Genomic DNA, 20,130 nt, shown 5'->3' on the forward strand with positions numbered 1-20,130 from the left:
CTTCGGGGCTGTAGGGCAGATTCCCAAGGGTGGGCGCACCTTTGTCCTGCCCGTCTCAGCTGCCGTGACATCCACTCCACGTTACTGCTCTGACATCCTCTTACTCAGGAACTGGCTGGAGAATCAAGAGGGTCTGTTAGATAGAGCCCCTGACTTCCCTAAAATAAGGTGCCTGAAAGTGACAGGCCAGGTGTTCGGGAAATACTTCCGGATCACAGATCGCACAGTCGTCCCGAAGCTGACAAAGCTTCATCCCAGGGTCCCTCCTCGCTTCCCCCAAGGGTGCTGGTAGCAGCAGAGTTGGGATTGAGAAGTATTTCTACTAAGTATGAGATCTCAGAAGCAGGGGACCTTCCCTGTTGACCAGGGCAACTTGCTGACCTACTGCTTATTCTACATGCAGAGCCAATTCTTACTAATTCATCATCTTGTACTCTTCCTAAGGGTGTCCTCCCATATCATAGGAGCTACAGGTCCCCAAAAAACCTGAATCCTACTTTTTTTTTTTTGTCCTGGAGAGACAGAACAGTTCGTCTCAGCCAGGAGGGAAGCAAAAACAACTCTGAGAAAATGATTTTTCTAAGACCAAAGTCAAGGATAAGAACATTGAACTAGACACATGGATCAAACAGATGTAATATTTAACTGAAAGCTAAGCACCGTAGAAACCCACCATAATGCTTTTATAATCTCCTTTATAGCAGAATACGTCTGGAAGTTCATAAAACGAGCAAGACCCACCTTAGGAACTCCGGGCTAACACAGAGGGAATTCTGGTACGGTTTCTGTGCTCAAGAGATTTCCCCCACCCCCAGCCTAACTTTTGATACTGGTGTTTTGGAATGTGATGGAGCTTTCTACTGCAGGAAACTTGTCTGGGCGGCTAATAATCAGTTATTTATAGAGCATTGATTGTCTGCAGAGCACTTTGCCAAATACCAAGGAGGATGCAAAAGAAATCCAAGTTAGATCCTTGCCTTCAAGAGTCTAGAGTTTAGTTAAGAAGAAAATATACGACCCTGAGCCTTTCACGCTTTGTCTTCCAATGTCACATGACCAGTAAACTGAGCTTACAACATGAAGAATTTTTGCCTCCGTGCCTGACAGTCCCATCTTCCTGCTCAGGGTCCCAGGCCACAGTGACCAAGGATCCACGAAGTTCTGCAGGTCACCCCCATCCTCACCCAGGTGATGGGGCAGGAATACCCATCCCAGCTCTCCATCTGGTGCAGCACCTCCTAGAATTACTCAGGAACGAACATCTCCAGGAAGCGAACTGTGATTCAAACAATTAAGAAATAGTTTAGAGATTATCACCAAATTCCCCCCCAGGGAACCTCAGTGTGAGCTCTCAAAGCAAGAGTGTCCGTTCCCCTAACAGCTTGGTTGCCAGTGAGTCCAGCAAAATATAAGTTCTGCAGCATGCAATTTAAAGAGCAGTGCTCGGGAGAATTTGGCACCATGGCTCTTGAAAGAGAGGTTGTAGCCAGATGCCAAAGGCAGACTAGTTATGTCAACAGAAGGGACAGAAGTAATTTCCTATTATCAGGTTAGTCTACCCAGAATCAGGAGACCTGGGAGGTTTAAGAGAAGACACAGTGGAAAGAAAGAAGAATGAGAGGTAAGATTTCCGGATACTTTAATATAGCCAACATCTGATATCTAAAAAGCATGCAAGGCTTCTTCTCTTATTCCGGGGAATGGAGGAAGCCTGTGATTCCCACTAGCTGTCTTTTCAGAAAAATACAGAGGACAGTTCTCCCAGAGCTGTGCATCCATGGTGGTGGGGGGGGGGGGCGAGATAAGGAGCACATTCCTCCACCCAAATGAGTTTTGAGCCAAATGCGAAGGAGCCAGCATCAAGCAAAAACAGAAATAGACTCTGCCCTTTGGGTGCTTGGGGTGGATAAGCACAGTGAGAAATAGTAATGCAGATTGTCTGCAGGAGGAACCCACCACACACTGGAGCCCAGAAACAGGGACATGGGACCTCATGCAGACTTCCAAGAGCCTGAGACTCAGGCTGGTAGGCAGAAGAGAAATGTATAAGAGGGGAGGAAAGCATAACCCAGGCTAAGGAGAGCGCATGTTCTCGGCCTCTGTCATGAAGGGACCACTGCCTTTGTAGCTGAAGTAGAGGAACAGGGCCCACACCAGTGAATCCAGTAGAACTTTCCGCAACGAGGGACGTGTTCTACGATTGCACTGCAGCCACACTTGGCTCTCTAAGCAGTTCAGATGTGGCTGCTGTGCTGATGAACCAAATGGTTGATTTCATTTCATTTTAATGAGTTTCAGTGGAAACAGCCACCTGAGGCTGGTGGTTCTCACATCGGCCAGTCCAAGCCCTGCAAGTGATGTTAGAGAAGCTTGTCTATTTGACGGTACAGTGAGTGGCTTCTGAGCAGCTGACAGGGTTAGGATTGCATTATTGGAAAAGCCAGCATTTTAATTACAATCAGAACTGATTAACAGGGATCTCAATGGGCATATCCAGGTAGAAGGCTCTTGGAGGAGTCCCAAGTAACTGGGGTGACGATGGTAGCCATGAGATGGGTGCACAGATCCAAGAGCTATTAAAGAAGTAACATCTACCTGATCTGTTGATGGAATGGACACTGTGGGAAGAGAGAGAAATTTCAGGGGAACTCCTGGGATTCTGGCTCAGCCACCCAGATGGAGAGTGGTGTGCATCAGCATCTTGAATCCCTTCCAAGCTCAGTCCCCACCCTCCAGCTTCAGTATGATTGGCTGCTAGCAGCTTCTGGATCACCCTGGAGGAGTTCCAGAAGTACCTGGGAGTTTTGCTTTTTTTACATTTAGGAGAAAAATAGCCATGGAAAAGAAGTCCCTGGAACCCTTGGGGGAAAAGAGTCTTTGTAGATGTGATTAAGTTAAGGATCTTGAGATGAAGAGAGGATTCTGATTGTCTGGGTGGACTTGAAAGAGAAGAGGGAAGAGTGAGGCAGTCTCAGGGGCAGAGATTCCTGAGGCAGCCACCAGCCAGGGAGCACCTGGAGCTACCAAATGCAGGAAGGATTAAAGACCAGATCCTCCCCGGAGCCTTCCGTGAGTGAGCACTCCTGGAAGTACCTGGATTTGGGATTTCTGGCCCTCAGTAGTATGATAACAAATTCCTGTTGTTTTAAGCTACTCACCTGGTGGTGATTTGTCTTGGTGATACTGAAAGCTCACTCCCTGTCCCCAGTGCTGATCCCATAATGAGGACAAAGTTTTGAGGAAAAGGAGAAAGAAGTTCTGACGCTTTCCTAGCAAAGGAGAGACACGGGGGACTCCTGTGGCAGAGGCCGTGATTCTGTCAGGGGAACAGGGGGCTTTTAAAGAGATGACCCAAAGGCTACACTCCAGCTGTGCCCTGTTGAGGGTCACAATTCATTTGCAGCCTGAGTGACGGCTGTTGTTTAGATTCACAGACGTCAATTTCGAAGTCCAGACTCCTCCATTCCTGTGGTCTGTGAGCCAAAGGGTGGATAACTCAGCCTAGGATTGGAAGAGAGTTAATATTGTTTCTCCCCATGATTAGGGAAGGAGAGAGCGAGAAAGACAAAGAAAAAATATGTGTCTGTTTTAAAGGGCTGGGAATATAGCTCAGTTGGTAGAGTGCTTTCCTCACATGCACAAGGCCCTGGGTTCAATCCCCAGCACCACACACATACACACACACACACACACACACACACACACACACACACAAAAGTGTATATATCCATTTTTAAATAAGCCACAGTGGCAGAGAATCAAGGCTTATGTTCAAATCATGAAATGAACAGGACCCCTGATAAGTGGTAGTCGCAGAAAACTAATACACTCCCCACTCCCCCTTCCCCAAGGGACAATCATAACCCATGACTGATCAGACTCCCCAAGTCCTGGGCCTCAATGTAGGACAAACTTTTAGGTACAACAAACCCAAGAGTTCCCCTACAGATCAGACCAAGTCTGGGACTTTGCTTGAAATGACTCCCTCATCTGGTTTCTTCCACTGTCCTGCTTCTCTCTTTCTTATCAGTTTCTCCATGCCATGCCTTCCTAATAAAGCCTGCTCCTAAACCCAAAGCCCAGGGTCAGCTCAGCGGGAAGCTGACCTAAGATGGGCGATGGGTGGTGGGGGGTAGGGGCCCTCCACTGGGCAAAACCCACAGCTGAGGCCCAGGCTTGAAGGGAAGATGGTGAGTTCGGTTTTCAGCGTGTTGAATACCAGAGCTTCTAAAACAGGTGATGCAAGACTGTGACCCAGGCTGGCCGGCGACCACCTGTTTTGGAACACAGCTGTATTGCAACCTGCTCCACCCATTCTTTCACAGATTGTCTAAGGCTCTTTCTGACGCAGCATTGACAGACTTGAATAGTTGAAACAGAGATTGAAAGGCCCAGGAAAATATTTGTTACTTTGTCCTTCAGAGAAATAAGCAACTGGATATTTGCATCCACAGCTCCCAGGGCTGGAGGGATAAATCTGAGTGCCGTGCATACAGGTGGTAATGCAAGCCGTGGGTGTGTGTGCAATCGTGGCAGAAGCAAGGCTAAGGGAGGAAGAGAGAGAGTCAGGACAGAGCCTCAGGAATTCTAGCATTTCGTGATGAAGCCAGGAAAACTGAAAGAAAAAGAGAAACCACGCAGCCAGGGATGCAGAAAGAAAATCAAGGGAGTTCCTTAACATTTATGAGACCAGCATACTGCCCACTCATTTTTAGGTCTTAGGACATTCAAAGTTTTTCTTTTCTCCTGGAGCATCAACATTTCAAATTATCCCTCAAAAGAAATATGCTACCTCCGGGACATTCGAAGTGATTTTTACATTAATTTATTTAAAAGTTACTTTGTCCTGATACAACTAAAAATGTAGCGATATACCATATACCTATGCCACGTCCTCTTCAGAATGATCTGGTGATGTTCAAATCATAAAGGGATACCTAGTCCTCCCTAATTCTTCTGCTCTTTGCCGCCTCTCACCTGCTTCATCTCATAAGAGTTCTCTTATTTAGAAAGTCCTCTTTGTAGACAACTTGAAGTGAAATAATCCCAAAAAGACCAGATTTATATGGGAAAAGGTTGATGAATCGGTCCCAAGTTATAGTCAGGAGTAAGAAGTTCTGCTTACTGTTGCTCAGCAGGTGGCTGCAGATAACAATACTGAATTGCATATTTCAAAAATCTGGGAAGATTTTGTGTGATTTCATTATAGATAAAATGCTAAACGTTTGAGGAGACAGATCTGTCTATCCTGATTTGAACATCACACAATGTGTACATGAAGCATCACATGGTACCATAAAGATACATTTTTTTGGTTTTACGTCAGTTTAAAAAACAAATTTTGAGAAAAGGAAATGAAGACCAGTTTTGTCTTGAATCATAAACTACCAAATCCCTGAAATATTTTCTAGCCCCCAGTACCAAAAATACATTCGAAACACAGTAGCGGCATATGTTTGGTACACAGCTCTATTGGAACTCGGTGAGTTGAGCGCTTCCAACTTCTTTCCATAATAAATAGAAGTACCTTCTGTGTGCAAGGTGCTGGGTTCTGTTTTGTAAAGGGGGCAAAGATAAGGCATTGCCTCTGCCCGCCGTCTGTTAGAAGGAAGGAGAAACGTGTCTAAATCCCTGCTGCTCAGAATGTGGCAAGAGCGACAGAAGAAATGGGAGTTGCATTGGAATTTGAGGGAGCAGGAGAGGAAAGATCCTATCCGGTGGGAGATTGGAAAAGGTTCAGAGAAAAGTTCCAGGGGAGTTTGGCCCTGAAGGCGGGGAAGGATGTCTGGAGATGAAAATGTGGGAGAAGGCGTTCCAGCGTAAGACGGGATGAGAACAGGAAGCGGAACTTCGGCAGGAGGAGAATGGATGGAGGGAGACGGAGAAGCAGAAGAGGATAATCTGGGGGATGCTAGAGCAGGGGCTTGGGGCCAGTGCTCTTGACCTGCTGAAGGACCATAGGGGAGGCTCATGCTGGGAGCTGGGCCTTGGACAGTTAATCTGGCAGTGATGAGACCCAGAGTGGGAAGGAAACAGGACCACGGTCACAAATGTCAGTTAAAAGGATATTCTGCTATCCAGGTAAGAGGGCTGCAAGAGGGCAGAAGCAACAGGAAGAAAAGGAAAATTAAGAGGCTGTGCATGGAAAACCAAAAGATTTGGAAAGAAAAGGAGTCAAAGATGTCTGCACCTTGCAGCCAGGGAACCTCAACAATGAACCAGGAGAGAACGCACAGAGGCCTGGTACCAGCCATCAAAATGGATTGTTGTATCTGTATTTTCCTGGTCTGGTACCAAGATTATTCCAAAGGGCCTGCTCCCAACCCACAAGGGACACGTGAATATAAATAAAAGCCTCCATGCCCCCAAACCAAGTGGGGGAGGGGATGTCAACCCTAGTCCTCGTAAGACAAGGCAACGTCTGGTCAGGAAGGTTGTCCACACCTGAAGCCATGGGCTCAGTGACTAGGAGCTTGGGGAGTCCGCCCAAATCTCTGAACACCCTCCAGATCCCTCCTGAGCCCTCTGAGTCACAGCTGTCTCCCCTGCGCCTCGCACAGCACCTGGCGGGTGAATACCACACCCCGGTGACTCTGCCCTCGGGAACCTGGAAGGAAACAGGATACAGGTTGGCACCCTCCACCCCCCGAATTCCAGGAAGCTCATGAGAACCCAGGCTTCCTCTTGGTTGGTCCAAGCTTCTCCGGGTGTCTCACCTGTCCCCAAGACAGCAGATGACCCCTCCTAAATCTCAAAGCCAGACCCCCCGGGGTTTTCCCCCTCATGCCTTGAACTTGGCTAATGCTTCTCTTGCACACGGAGAGACCGCAGACAAGCTGCGGCAGGACTCACAGGTCCGTTGTATGATCTGTGACCTCACAGACGTGCCAAGACCTGCAAATGGTGGTATCTAGTGCAACCCGATGACATAGAAGTTGTTCCCTCACTTATGAAATGTTCCAAGGGATTTTTTTTTTTTTTCTGGCTTGCAACACTGGTTGGTTTCTATTGACCTGATAGAACTGTGTTTTTGAAAACTTGTCATCCCTCTGGTTTCTGGTCTTTATACATGGATAAAATAAGAATTAAATAGCAACCATTCTGGGAGGGCTCCCCCTTGGTTAGATAGTACTGCGCTTTCTTCTTATGGCGTACATGGAGGTAGCTATCAGAATCCCCATTTTTCAGAGTAGGCAAACTGAAACTCCGAGGCTGGACACCACTTCTTAAGACTAAACCTTGTTGTCAACCTTCTCATTTGCAAATTGTGGGGAAGAACACGTCCCTGGAGCCGTGGCTGTAGGACCCTGGGAGACACTGGGTACAGAGGCAGGGCCCGCCCATCCTCAAGGTCGCTCCGCCTGTCAGAGGCAGAGCCAGTGCTTCCTGACACCCACCCCCTGTCCCTTCTGATCATTACACTCTCAATCAGTTCTTGCTCCACTGGCTGTGCACCCGTGACTTGCTCACCCCATTCCATCGGGGGTGGGACCAGGTCACTGTCATCAAAAATAGACCTCGTGTTTTGCTTTCGTGCTGTTTATGTTTCATTTAGGGGAATCGGACAAAGGTCCACGCTGGAGTTTGGCCGTGAAAACGGGTAGAAAAATGGACCCGAGTCTTAGAAGCTTTTTCCCAAGAAAAAGATGGAGGGAGATTTAGAGAGAGGAAGAAAGCCACAGTAACTAACGCAGCCTGGAGATGAAGCAAGGGTTCGTCGGGACACTGGGTGATGGCGTAGCTGCTGAGCACGGCCACTGTCCCGTCTGCAGTCATGACAGATGAGATTAGGGTAGTGGTTTTGTGGAAGGAAAAAAAAAAAAAAGATCTCTAATAATCTTGGACCTGGGGAATGAGTTTCGGAGAATTGCTTAGACGCTGTGGGACGCTGTCCCTCCACAGCCCGGGTGGCCTTCTAGAAGGGGAGCTGACACCGTCTCCCAAACGCCAGCACAAGCGAGGGACACATCAGGAGCAGCATTGGGTGCCAGTCAGGCCACCCTGCCCTCTTGTCCTCGTCCCTCACCTGTCAGTTCTGTTTCCTCAATGGCACCAGGAGGAGGCAGGGTCTGTGGCCACCAGAAGCTCCTGTTAGTCTCTTTCTAGCCGCGCATCCAGAAAAACAAACAAACAAACAATGTCAGTAAAGTCAAAAGCCAACAGAAATACTATTCGCAATTCATAGAGAAAGAGTAATTATTCTAACTGTAGAAATTCAATAGAAAAAAAAAAAAAAAGAATGAACAACCCAGCACAAACGTGGTCAAAAGAAACACAAACAACTGAGGAACTTATGAAAAGATGGTGCAGCTTCACTCTAGTAAGACAGAGGCCAGTGGGAAGTACACAGAGATACGACTTTCCACCCATGAGATTGACAAAGATCAAAGAGCACAGTAACCCTTCATGGTCTCATACCATGCCCAGCCCTGGTGGAGGGCAGCGGGCAGTTTGGCAATATCTGTAACAATTAAGAATGAACTTACCTTACATTGTGCTATGTGCATGTATAAATATATCCCAGTGAACTCTACCTTCATGTAGATCTATTAAAGCACCAATCAAAACAAATAAATGAGTGAAAGGAAGACCAGTAGAGGGAGGGAGGGAAGGAGGGAGGGAGGGAAGGAAGGAGGGAGGGAGGGAAAAGAAATGGGACACCAGAGACTGAAATGGAGAGAAATAATCCCCAATGCATGTATGCTTTTATCAAAATAAACCCAGATGTTATGTAAAATTATAACTCACTAATAAGAAAGAATAAACCCATCAATTACACTTCTAGGAATTTATCATACAGATTCACCCTCACGCTTGGGAAATATCATGCATATAGGCTACATGCCACACCATTGCTTGTCATAACAAAAGTCTTTCTCTCTTCTCTCTCTCTTCCTTCCTTCCTTCCTTCCTTCCTTCCTTCCTTCCTTTCTTTCTTTCTTTTTTTCTCTTTCACCAAGCATTAAACCCAGTGCCTCACATATACTAGGCAAGCACTCTACCACTGAGCGACCTTAGTTACCCAGGTTGGCCAGAAAATTGTAATCCTCCTGCCTCAACCTCCCTACCAGCTGAGATTTCAGGCCCATGTCACAGTGTCCAGCTGTGATCTCTTCTATAACAGCACTCATCCAGCCATGAGGGCTACACTGTCATGACCTAATCATGTCCCAAAGGTCTCACCTCCTAATACTATCACCTTGGGTATTTGGTTTCAAACATGTCAATTTTGTAGGGACAAACATTCAGACCATAGCAGATTAATTATTATGTGATTTGCATATACCAGAATATTAGGCAGCCTTTACAAAGAATAGCATTCTGTATACTGAGTTGTAAGACTGCCAAACTTACAAAAGAATAAAGCCAGCTTCAGGATACTTTTATATTATCATGCACGTAAAAATAAAGCTGGAAAGAAACAATGAAAAAAAAATTTTGCGACATGAGTGGCCTCTGGAGAGAAGTAGATTCACGGGAAGAGAGATGGAAAAATTTCTGAGATTTAAAATTTTGAATCATGTAACTATTTTTATTCAAAGACAAATAAGTAAAATCAAACATTTTTCAATGCTCTCTTTTTTTCTAAAAGAGGTGCTGCTCCTTTCAGGGAACAATTTCCAAGGAAAACCCCAGCGCAGCGGTGAGTAGGAGCAGAGGGAGTTTTACTTCTTCCCTTAAGGTCACAGGACTTGGAGCTAGGGGTTCATTTTTATGGATGCATCAGTCACCAAAACTTTGTGCTTTTTTATGGTATATACTGTCTCTTTAACTTTAAAAGTAAAGTTAGCTTAAAAACCAGGATTATCTTTTGATATTGTACCTAACTACATAGACATTTATCTTCTATAAATGGGTTTTTAATATATCGTTTTAAAGTATGGTGCTATTTACTGTATTTTCATATTGATATGCTGTTTTAGAATTCTATTTCTTTTTTTTTTCCTTAAGCATAAAAAACAGGTTAAGAAAGAAAGATAAATTCTCTATATGTCACCATTTTTATTCCCCGTAGGCAGGCAGCCATGTCAGACAGGACAGAGCTGGAAACCAGTTTTCCTGAGAAATAACAAAAGCTCTGATTTGAAACATTTGCAGTTACCATGGCGTAAATTTCCAACCATGGCCGGTTCTTTTGGGGTTTTGCTGTTGTTGTTGTTGTTGTTGTTGTTGTTGTTGTTGATGATGTTCTTGTTTCTCTTCGACAGACTGGGGAGTGAACCCCGGGGCCCTTGACCACATACATGCCCAGTCCTTTCTGATTTTAAGTTACCTGGGTGGGCAACACCTCCTCTCAGGTTGCCCGCCCAGAGGCAAAGAGCATTCAAGCAAAGCTTCACAGGAAATCTTGCAGGCTCTGCCTTGACCATCTAAAAAGGAAAAGCAAAAGACACAGTGAAACTCCGTCTTCCCTGTCCACACTCCCACCCGAAAGAGGTGACCCCGACTCTAGCAAGGGCAGAATAGCAAACCAGAGAGTCATGTGTCCCCACCCAACAATTAATGTGAACGTTTTTAGAAGCAGTACGAACTAGTCCAGAATTTACCATCAACTTGACACCCTTTTTTTTTAACTTTTTTAATTCGGGTCATGTGTCCCCCGCGGGTGGCTATAACTAGAATCCATTAGGTATCGGCTCCACTGCAGAAAAGCCCACCTCCTCCCCAGCCCTCTCCCAAAACCCGGCTCGGGCCGCATAATTGTTTTTCTTCCCTTTCCTCCCCATGTTCTGTGCTGCTGTGGTTCAGGGTGACTAACTTGGCTGAGGACTTTCCACTCTTTACGGCAAATTCCCGAGAGACTTTTGCAGTCATACAACCTCAGCTTCCAAGTGGCCCTGGGAAGCAGAACTTGGCCCGACGATTTGTTAAGATAAAAATAAATGTTAACAAAGTCAGGAAAAGTTGGCTTGGAGGCCCGCAGACCTGGTCAAGAATTCACCCTTCCCCTTGATTTTTCATAAAATTCTATCTCTGACCAAGTTTAGCATCGGTCACTTTAAATAATTAGATGAACAGTAAAAATGGCTTCTCTGCCTGGGTGGGGAGGGGGCAGCTGGACTCTTGGGCCTGCTGTCGACCTTTAGGGGCTGTGTAAGGGACCGTCCCCCTTGTGGGAGAGAAGGGCCAGCCATCTTTCCTTCTACTGCCCTCAGAGACCAAAATCTTAAAATAACGGATTGCTCCGTTGCTTGCCCTGTGCCCTGGTTTGCACACGACCCCAGAGGTACATGTCGGGGAGGGGCCTGAATATTTCTGTCTTGTTGACAAGGCCTGGCTTTGCAATTGCTGTAACAGAGTGGAGCAGATAACACACTGGCTGTGGAGCTCTCTGTTTTGGCCCAGGCAGGATATTTTTAAATTTGAGTCAACATGGGTTTTTGTTTTGTTTTTTTAAAGGAAGTTTCAAATTCTGATCAAAATCTGGGTTTCTAACTCTTGTTGAAAACTCAGAATAAGTGATTTTCCTGGAATATGCTTCATGAGAGAAAGACCTTATTGTGTACACAGCTCTAGCTCCAGAATATCGATCCGTGTCCAACTGGAAACACATGTTTGATGAATGAATGAATGAGTCACGTCAGGGCGCGATTGCTGGGAGCTGAGCGTTGGCAGTGGCTGTCCCCCTTGAGGTGGGGCCTGTGCGCTCCAGTTTGACACACTCTCCACCCCTCCTTGTGGCCCTCAGCCTGCACTCTTTGCTCTTTCTGCTCCCTGCCTGGCTCCTTGAGGCATTTAAATCTGTTCATCTTCCCCTCATGGTGATTCTGCAATCGACATTTCTCTTGTTATATGACCCTGGAGAACCCAGAAGTATAAATTTTATCCAAAACTGATGAACCCCTTTCCTGACCAATTAACATTCTAAAACTTATTTGCACAATAGTTTTCTACATTAAAGAAAAAATATATATATATTACTTAGAAGCCAGGCAGGGAGGTGCATGCCTGTAATCTCAGGGACTCGGGAAGCTGAGGCATGAGGATTGCTAGTTGGAGGCCAGCCTCAGCAACTTAGTAAGATCCTCAGCGACTCAGCGAGATCTTGCCTCAAAATAAAAAAAAATTTAAAAAAAAAAAAAAGAGCTGGAGATGCAGCTCCGTAGTTAAGGATGTTTAGTTAATATTACACACACACACACACACACACACACACACACACACACATTACTTAGGGTGTTTTCTTAAATAAAAACATATGCTTAAAATAAAAGCATTTGATTTTTTTAGCCTCCTTGTGAACAGAATATGTGTGTTTTGTGCTACTCTGTACAGATTGCCACAGACTGAGAGACTTAAAGAAGTACCCATTTGTTCTTTAGTCCAGGGCAGCAGGACTCGTTCTCCCCTAGAGTCTCACGGGACCCTAAAATCAAGGCATCTGTTGGTCACATTCTCATCTGGAGCTCAGGGGTCCTCCTTCGGGCTCACGTCTGTTGGTAGAATTCTGTTCCTTGCAGTTGTCAGACTCGTCCCCCATTCTCTTGCTGGCCATCAGCCAAGAAGCAGTAGTCCCAGCTCCTTCTAGCTACTCCTTGGTCCCTGCCCTTGGCTCACTCCACCTTCAAGGTCAACAAGAGTTTGTCAGATCTTTCTAACGTTTTCTCATTTCTCTGCCTTCTCTTTTTGCTAGGGAAGACCTCTGCTTTTAAGGGCTCCTGTGGCTAATTCAGGCCCAGCGGGATAATCTCCCCACATTCCACGGTGCTGGGAACACCGCGTAATCTTGGGCGTGAGAGCTCGTCCCAGCCACAGGTTCCGGGGATGAGGTCATGGAGTCTTGGAGGCCGATTTTGGATTCATAGTCTTTTTAGAAACATGAGATGTAGTTTCCCCCAAATTATTCGGTCTGCCACGACATGAGTAGAAAGAAAGCATGTATAATGCAAGTCGTGATCATCCTGTTCTCTTCTGCCCTGGCGAGCCACAGCCAAGGCATTACATTTCGTTCTAGGTGTCAGAAATTGGAGGGAAGTGAATAAATATAACTCAGTCCTTACAAGCTGCTATAACAAAATCCCGTAGTCTGAATGGCTTCTAAACAATAGAAATCCATTTGTCACGGTCCTGAAGACTGGAATTTCCAAGATGAGGTATCCATGGGTCAGAGTGGGCTGCTGAGTTTCTGATTGAAACTGAAAGACTGAAATCCAATTCCTTGGCTTCAGATCTGGTGTCTGATGAGGTCCCTTTTCCATGACAGCTGACTTCTTTCTAGAACATGGCCTGGCAGAAGATGCAAGAGATCTCTCCGGGCTCTCTTTCCTAAGGCCACGAATCTGATTCAGGAGGCCCTATCCTTCAACACCTAATCACCTCCCAAAGACTCCCCACCCTGATGCTACCAGAATGGGTTAGGGTTTCGACATGTGAATTTGAGGGGGTCATGAACCCTCAGTCCATTGCAATGACTAAGACTCCACCCCCAGGTCTGTGAAGGGAGTCAGCAACTTAGGCTTAAGATGGAAGGATGCCAAGGTCATTATGAGAACTATCTCTGAATATTTTAAAGGGTGTAATATCAGAGGGGGATCCTAAATCTGGAGGGTAAAATCAAAACTCACTGGCGGAAGCAATGGAGGGAAGCTGGGCTTATTGTTGGAAAGTGCTTTCTCATAGAGCTGGACAGATGGACTGCACTAGGCTGGACAGGGCCTGTCCCTTCGCTGGAGCTGATCCAAGATGAGAGACGACTTCTTGGAAGGAACGTTACGAGGAGTTAGGGAGGCTGGGTTAATAGTCTCTTAGGTTTGTTCCAGCCCTGAGGTCATTGCTCAGTGATGGCCTCGTGATTCCTGGAGTCCAGTTCTCCGTCTCCAGCCCCTCTACCTGGTGTGTTCGTGTTTGCTCTCTGTCATGACGTCAGATGCCACAGTTTGAAACTTAGCTCCACCAGGTCTTCCCTCCCGTGGGCTGAAAGAAAAGAAGAAATGGTTGTCCCAGGAAGACTCGGCAGATCACGCAAATCCACAGGTCCACTGCCAAAGGAGCGCTCTCTCTAGGAAAGACCATTGGGGAAAAGATAAAACCAAGGATAAATAGAAGGAAAAAACACAGGCAGGAGAGAGGGGACCTATTTGGGACCATGCCATCAAATTAGGTCCCTGTATGGAAAGCACAGGGTCCTGGATACCAGTGAGAATAAAACAGGAGGAATAAGGTCGACGAAACAGACTCGCGGTTAGAAATTCCGTGGAAGTTAAGAACCTGGTCTTGGTACGACGGCAAAACTTCCAGGGTGTGAAGCAGGTAGCCTGACATGGCTCTGGGTGGGAAGGCAACTTGCCTTCAAATGAACCATGGCTCAGTGGTCGAGCACATGCCTTGAATGCTCGAGGACCTGGGTTCCATCCTCAGCACCCCACAAAGCAAAAATCACCAAAGGTGGTCATGGAGATCCAGAGGGGTACAGGGGCAAGAGCCTCATCACCAAACTCAGGAACACCCCAGCTGACATCAACCAGCTGAGACTCGGTCTCCCAACAGGGACGCCCGGAGAAACCAAGTCTGGGTATTGAAAGGCAGGTTCACAGCGTGCTGAGGAGAAGTCTGATAGAAACTGCAAGATGGAACCCAAATCCCGTTGGGTAGTGTTTCCCTCAGTGAAGACAGAATCCAGAAGGCCTGTCACATCCAGTAAGTGGCGTGTGGTACCCAAGCCCCAAAGAGTTGGGCAAGAGGTGGAAGGTAACTAGATTCCTGATGACCAGGGTGAATTGTCCCTGGCAGCTCAAAAGACTAATGGAAACAGAATTTGTAATTGCCCTCTTATGTATAAAAGATAATGAGGGACTCCTTCTTGGTCTCTGCAACCTCCCTTGGAACTGGGGGGTTACCTGTGCAGGTAGAGAAAGCATAGATAGGTGTCTCACAGACAACTCTTGGCACCTCTGCCCACACCACTCTGCTCTTCACCCTCCCTGGCTGAAGAAGTGCTCTAGTACCTAGGCCAAGAAAGGCACTAGGAGAAACCCACTCAGTCAGGCATCGTCAAGCATGCTTGTAATCCCACTGGTTTGGGAGGCTGAGGCAGGAGGATCACAAGTTCAAGGCCAGCCTCAGCAACTTAGTGAGGCTCTAAGCAACTTAGAAAGACCCTGTCTCAAATATAAAAAGTAAAAAGGTCTGGGGCTGTGGCTCAGTGGTTAAGCACCTGGGCTCAATCCCCAGTACCAAAAAAAAAAAAGAAGCCCACTCTCTGAAAATGATGTCAAATGCCATATTTCTTTTTAAGAAGAAATATCCTCACCCACTTCTAAAATAACAAAAATCAGAGCTGGGGTTGTCGCTCAGAGGTAGAGTGCTCACCTAGCATGCAGGAGGCACTGGGTTCTATCCTCAGCACCACATAAAGTAACATAAAGATAGTGTGCCCACCTATAACTAAGAAATAAGTATTTTAATATATCATAAAATAAAATAACTAAAATCAATAGCTGCTCAGCGTTTGTTCACAGGTTGAGCGAGTGTCCTCTATAGACGAGCTGGGGGTGCAGAACTCACATGCATCTTGCTATGGACTTAAGGCTTGTGTGTCTCCAGTGTACTGGTACTTGGAGGGGAGGCCTTCTGCTTTGCTCCAATTATTCCATAGATGGAAACACCATTGTTGTTCACTTTTTTCTTTTTATCCTTGCAAAAAAAAAAAAAAAAGGCCACCAAGAAGAACAATCAATAAATGGCTAATTAATTCTTCTTTTCCTTGATGCCATATTGATTTCTCCAATTCAGCGTCCAGCCCCTCCAAAGGACCTTCATTCTCACCCATCACCTTCTCCCCTCCCTCCCGACTCCCTGGGACCTAAAGTATTGGGACTTTTTCACTGGAAAGGGCACAGGGGTGTGTCCTTGAGAGCCGGGGTTACCTGAGTCCCCTCCTTCTTCTCTCAGCCATCTATCTGCCTTTGTCCTTCACAGGATCTGTGGTGGCTTCTAGGTCAGCACTGGTGTATTTGCGTACATGAATGTGTCGCTGTGCACGTGTCACGGTGCATGTGGCTTTGTGCAACTGTCTGTGCTACCAGCCAGCTTATAGGCTCTCTGAGGACCGGGAGGGACCAGGGCTCTTTGTCCCCCTGAGCACAGCGCAAGGCCTGGCCCGCAGGAGGTGCTCAACGCACTTGTTGAGTCCAATACGTGGAGCTCCAGAGAAGTGCTCCGGTGACGTCCCCGCGCTCTTTCTTCTTCCAATTTAAAAACATAACCCAAAATGCTCCGTGGCTCTTTCAGACGACACAAGATTTACAGAGAGCAGTTGAACCTCACCTCCCTGGAGCCCCCGCTGCAGTTCCGAACCGAGGCCAGCTGGGTCCAGTTCCACCTGGGAATCAACCGCCACGGACTGTACTCCAGGTCCAGTCCTTTCGTCAGCAAACTCCTGCACGACATGAGGCACTTTCCCACCATCAGTGCCGGTGAGGGTCATGAGACGGGGCAGGAGTGATTGACACTCTCCCCGAGGGGCTGGATTAAGCCATCTCAGGCTGGGACCCAGGCTGGAATGTTAAAGGGTTGCCACTGTCACGGGATAGACAGGTTCATAAGCAGAAAAACACTTTCCTCTTGAAAGGGATCTGCTAACCTTAATCTCATCACCATCCTGTAATGGAGGTATGAGAATGTGTTCTGCACACATAATAAAGAAGGGCGATCCCTGCCGTTTTATTGAGTGCTCCTTTGGAACCAGGCAATGCATTTGCTCTTCTGCAATGACCTGATGACATAGACATTATCATTGGAACTTTGCAGGCAGGAAAACTGAGACTCAGAGAGGTGAAGTAACCTGACCAAGGACCCATGCTGGGGCTAGGATTCAAACACAGGTCTTCTGACCCCAAGTCTGTGCCCTCAAGCACTGTGACCGTCTATGTGATGCGGCAGATTATTAGCAGAGACCAAATCAGACTGGGTCTTCCAGCCAGCTGTGGATGGATTGTGCACTAGAGATGATGGGAACCAGGATGGAGCAGGGGGGAAACCGTGGGTTCTGGGAGATCCCTTTAGAACAGTCAAGGCTAAGTCCTCCAAGCTGCATCCCCTCCTGGTATTGAGGGTCCGTCCCCAGGTGGCCGCTCTCCCAGGAACCTGGCTAGAAGCCCTCACCGCCCTTCTCCTTTGCAGATTACAGCCAGGACGAGAAAGCCTTGCTGGGGGCATGCGACTGCACCCAGAGTAAGTTCCTGTCCCTTCCAGCCACATCCAGCCCCCTCCCTGTCACAGCCACAGGAACCCCAGCATCCACTCCAATGGGGGCTGTCCCTGCCTAATCCTAAGAAGTCAACATTTCTGCCCACCCACCCACAGAAAGAAAGGCATTTACGGGGCACTCTGGTGCAGGATCTGACTGATCCAGATGCCAGCCAGGGACAAGCCTCACCGGCATCACCGGGGAGCTTGTAAGAAAAACAGAATCTCGGTTTCCAATCTGATTTATTGAATCGGAATTTGAATTCTAACAACATCCCCGACTGGAGGCTGTTTTCGAATTTCAGAGGGGGTCGTGCCTGACAGTGGTTTGTGATGCTGGAACATATCCGAATCACTGGGGAAACTCCTCCTCCTCCGGAGGTTTGGGTTCCACTGCCGAGGGTGAGGCCCAGGCATTTATGTTTTAAAAGCTCCAGGTGGTTCCAATGCAGCCAAGGCTGAGCCCCCTGGGGTAAATGATTGACAGAACGGAAAAGCCAGGAGCGGAGCAGTGTTTCCCTCTGGGGAGCCTGTGACCTGGCTCCAGGTGGGCCTGGGCACTGAACCGCAGGCCAGCCACCTCTGGCTGCAAGTGGCCTCATCTACCTACCTCAACTTGATGAACATGCGTCAGACATTTCTCCATGTGACATGATGTGTCAAAGGTTAAAAGACGCTGTCCCAACCCTCATGGGGCTTGCAGCAGCCCAGAGTGGGGCAGGTGAGGTGAGGCAGGCAGCAGCACAGGGGAGCAGTTCCCCCCTGCACCCCAGGCGCATGGATTTGCCACGCCCTAGACCCTGCCCAGCGGAGTTCTCCATAGGAAGAAGGCATCTCAGTTATTGTCACAGACGGCAGGATCAGAATCCACAGGGGGCAGCTGAAACAGAGGAGAGGGTCGGTTCTTCTTAGGGTAACATTTTTGGGGGTTTTTCACTAGTGTCTTTCTGGGGAACCCTGACACCTGCTCCACGGCTTGGGAGGCAAATACTCTTCCTTAAGTTCTTATTAAATAGAGGAGAAGAAATTGGCTGGGCCTACGAACGAACAGTCAGAGCTCTGACCTAGGCCCAAATGCGTCCTTCACTGGCCCTTCCACCCTCCACAGTTGTGAAGCCCAGTGGCGTCCACCTGAAGCTGGTGCTGAGGTTCTCGGACTTCGGGAAGGCCATGTTCAAACCCATGAGGTAAGTGGAGTCTTTCCCACCGCTGCGCCCAGGGTGGCAGCCCTGGGGGAGCTCTAACTAAAAAGTAGTAGAAGTGACCTAATGCCCACCTTTAATCCCACTCACTCGGGAGGCTGGGGTAGGAGGATCATAAGTTTAAGGCCAGCCTCAGCAATTTAGCAAGACCCTGTCTTAAAATTTTAAAAATAAAAAATAAAAAAGGACAAGGATGTAGTTCAGTGATAGCGCACCCTTGGGTTCAATCTCCAGTACTACCAAAAAAAAATAATAATAATAAAAAGTGACCTACTATCTTTATATCAGTGATGGGGAGACTCTGTTTTGGACATCCTACCCCAAGCACATAACTATTTTTTGTGAGAATGATAGCAATTAAAATAGTAAGAGTCCCTTGCTAGCATCCGAGCCACACACCCCACATGAATTGGGTCTTTGGATCGTCAACATCCTCAGGAGCCAAGTGCCATTATGATGTCCATTGTGAGGCGAAGATACTGAGGCCACAAGAGGCCTGCACATCCCAAGCTCCCAGCTGTAACAGTGGACCCAGGATTGAACCCCAGGCGGTGGGACTGTTAAGTGTGCTAGCACCCTTCCCTGGACATCAAAAGTTTACAGAGCTCTACGTGACAGTACTTTTTGCTTTATTTTTATTTTTTATTTTTAGCAATGGTAAAGGTGAAACCAAGGCCTCGTGCATGCAAGTGCTCTACCATGGACTACACCCCCAGCCCTACAATACTTGTTTTGATTGAAAAACTAGACAACCTAGGAAGGGTACTATGAACTCTGTCACATGTTCTCACACACACACACGCGCACACACACACACACACACACACATATACACATATGTATTATATATAATATGTACATTATATATAATTTTATTTAATTTTCTTATTGGAGATTGAACCCAGGGGCCTTATACCACTGAACTGCTCCCCCAGTCCTTTTTACTTTTTTATTTTGAGACAGAGTCTCACTGAGTTGTCCAGGTTGGCCTCGAACTTGCCATCCTCCTGCCTCAGCCTCCAGAGTCATTGGGATTAGAGGTAGGTACCACCACACCCAACTCCACTGATTCATATTTTGTTCATAAAACAAGTAACCTAACTGCCAGGCCTGGTGGCACACACCTATAATCCCAGCAACTCAGGAGGCTGAGACAGGAATATCACAGATTCTAATCCATGGTGGATAACTTATTCTTTTAAATCTTAAAATTTAAAAGAGTAAAAATAAAAGGGCTGAGAATAGAGCCCAGGGTAGAGTGTCCCTGGCTTCAATCCCTACTACCACCTTAAAAAAAAAAAACTTACATGCCCTTGAAGTTCATATATATTGGTGAAATATGATCTAGTCTGTGCGCACAACTCGGTGTGTGAATGGGTGTCTCCAAGACGCTGCAGGTGGGGGTCCCCTGAAGTAGGACTCTAATGCCTTGGCCTAGTGGATTGCTCCCCCTGGGGCTGCCACACTTAGGGGAGAATGGCCCCAAGAGGCACTCCCATTACCCAAGTCACATGTTTTCCACAATGCACTGTCTTCCCCTGGAATCCACGTGGACCGGCCAGGATTCCACACCTTCCGCCAGGTGAGGAGAGGCCCCGTGGACCGTCTGGTCACTGGTTCTAGAGGTGGGGCCTAGTGAACTGTGTACCAGAGGGATCTGAAGCAGGTCAGCCGTCCTGGGGAGCCTTAAACAACTCTGTGCCCACGTCCCATGCTCATGGAGTCCAGTGGACTGGCTCTG

General features: G+C 47.3%; 1 protein-coding gene across 1 annotated transcript in view; it reads left to right on the forward strand.

Annotated features, from left to right (window-relative positions):
• Fam20a (FAM20A golgi associated secretory pathway pseudokinase) overlaps positions 1 to 20,130 on the forward strand; it is a 54,073-nt gene that overhangs the window by 20,041 nt on the left and 13,902 nt on the right. The window contains exons 2-4 of the mRNA XM_005328246.5: positions 16,231 to 16,415; positions 17,122 to 17,172; positions 18,296 to 18,374. Of these exons, the coding sequence (XP_005328303.2) occupies positions 16,231 to 16,415; positions 17,122 to 17,172; positions 18,296 to 18,374 (315 nt within the window). The remainder of the gene's footprint in view (positions 1 to 16,230; positions 16,416 to 17,121; positions 17,173 to 18,295; positions 18,375 to 20,130) is intronic.

This window comes from Ictidomys tridecemlineatus, chromosome 3 (assembly GCF_052094955.1).
Source record: "Ictidomys tridecemlineatus isolate mIctTri1 chromosome 3, mIctTri1.hap1, whole genome shotgun sequence".
In the NCBI taxonomy this organism is placed as follows: domain Eukaryota; kingdom Metazoa; phylum Chordata; class Mammalia; order Rodentia; family Sciuridae; genus Ictidomys; species Ictidomys tridecemlineatus.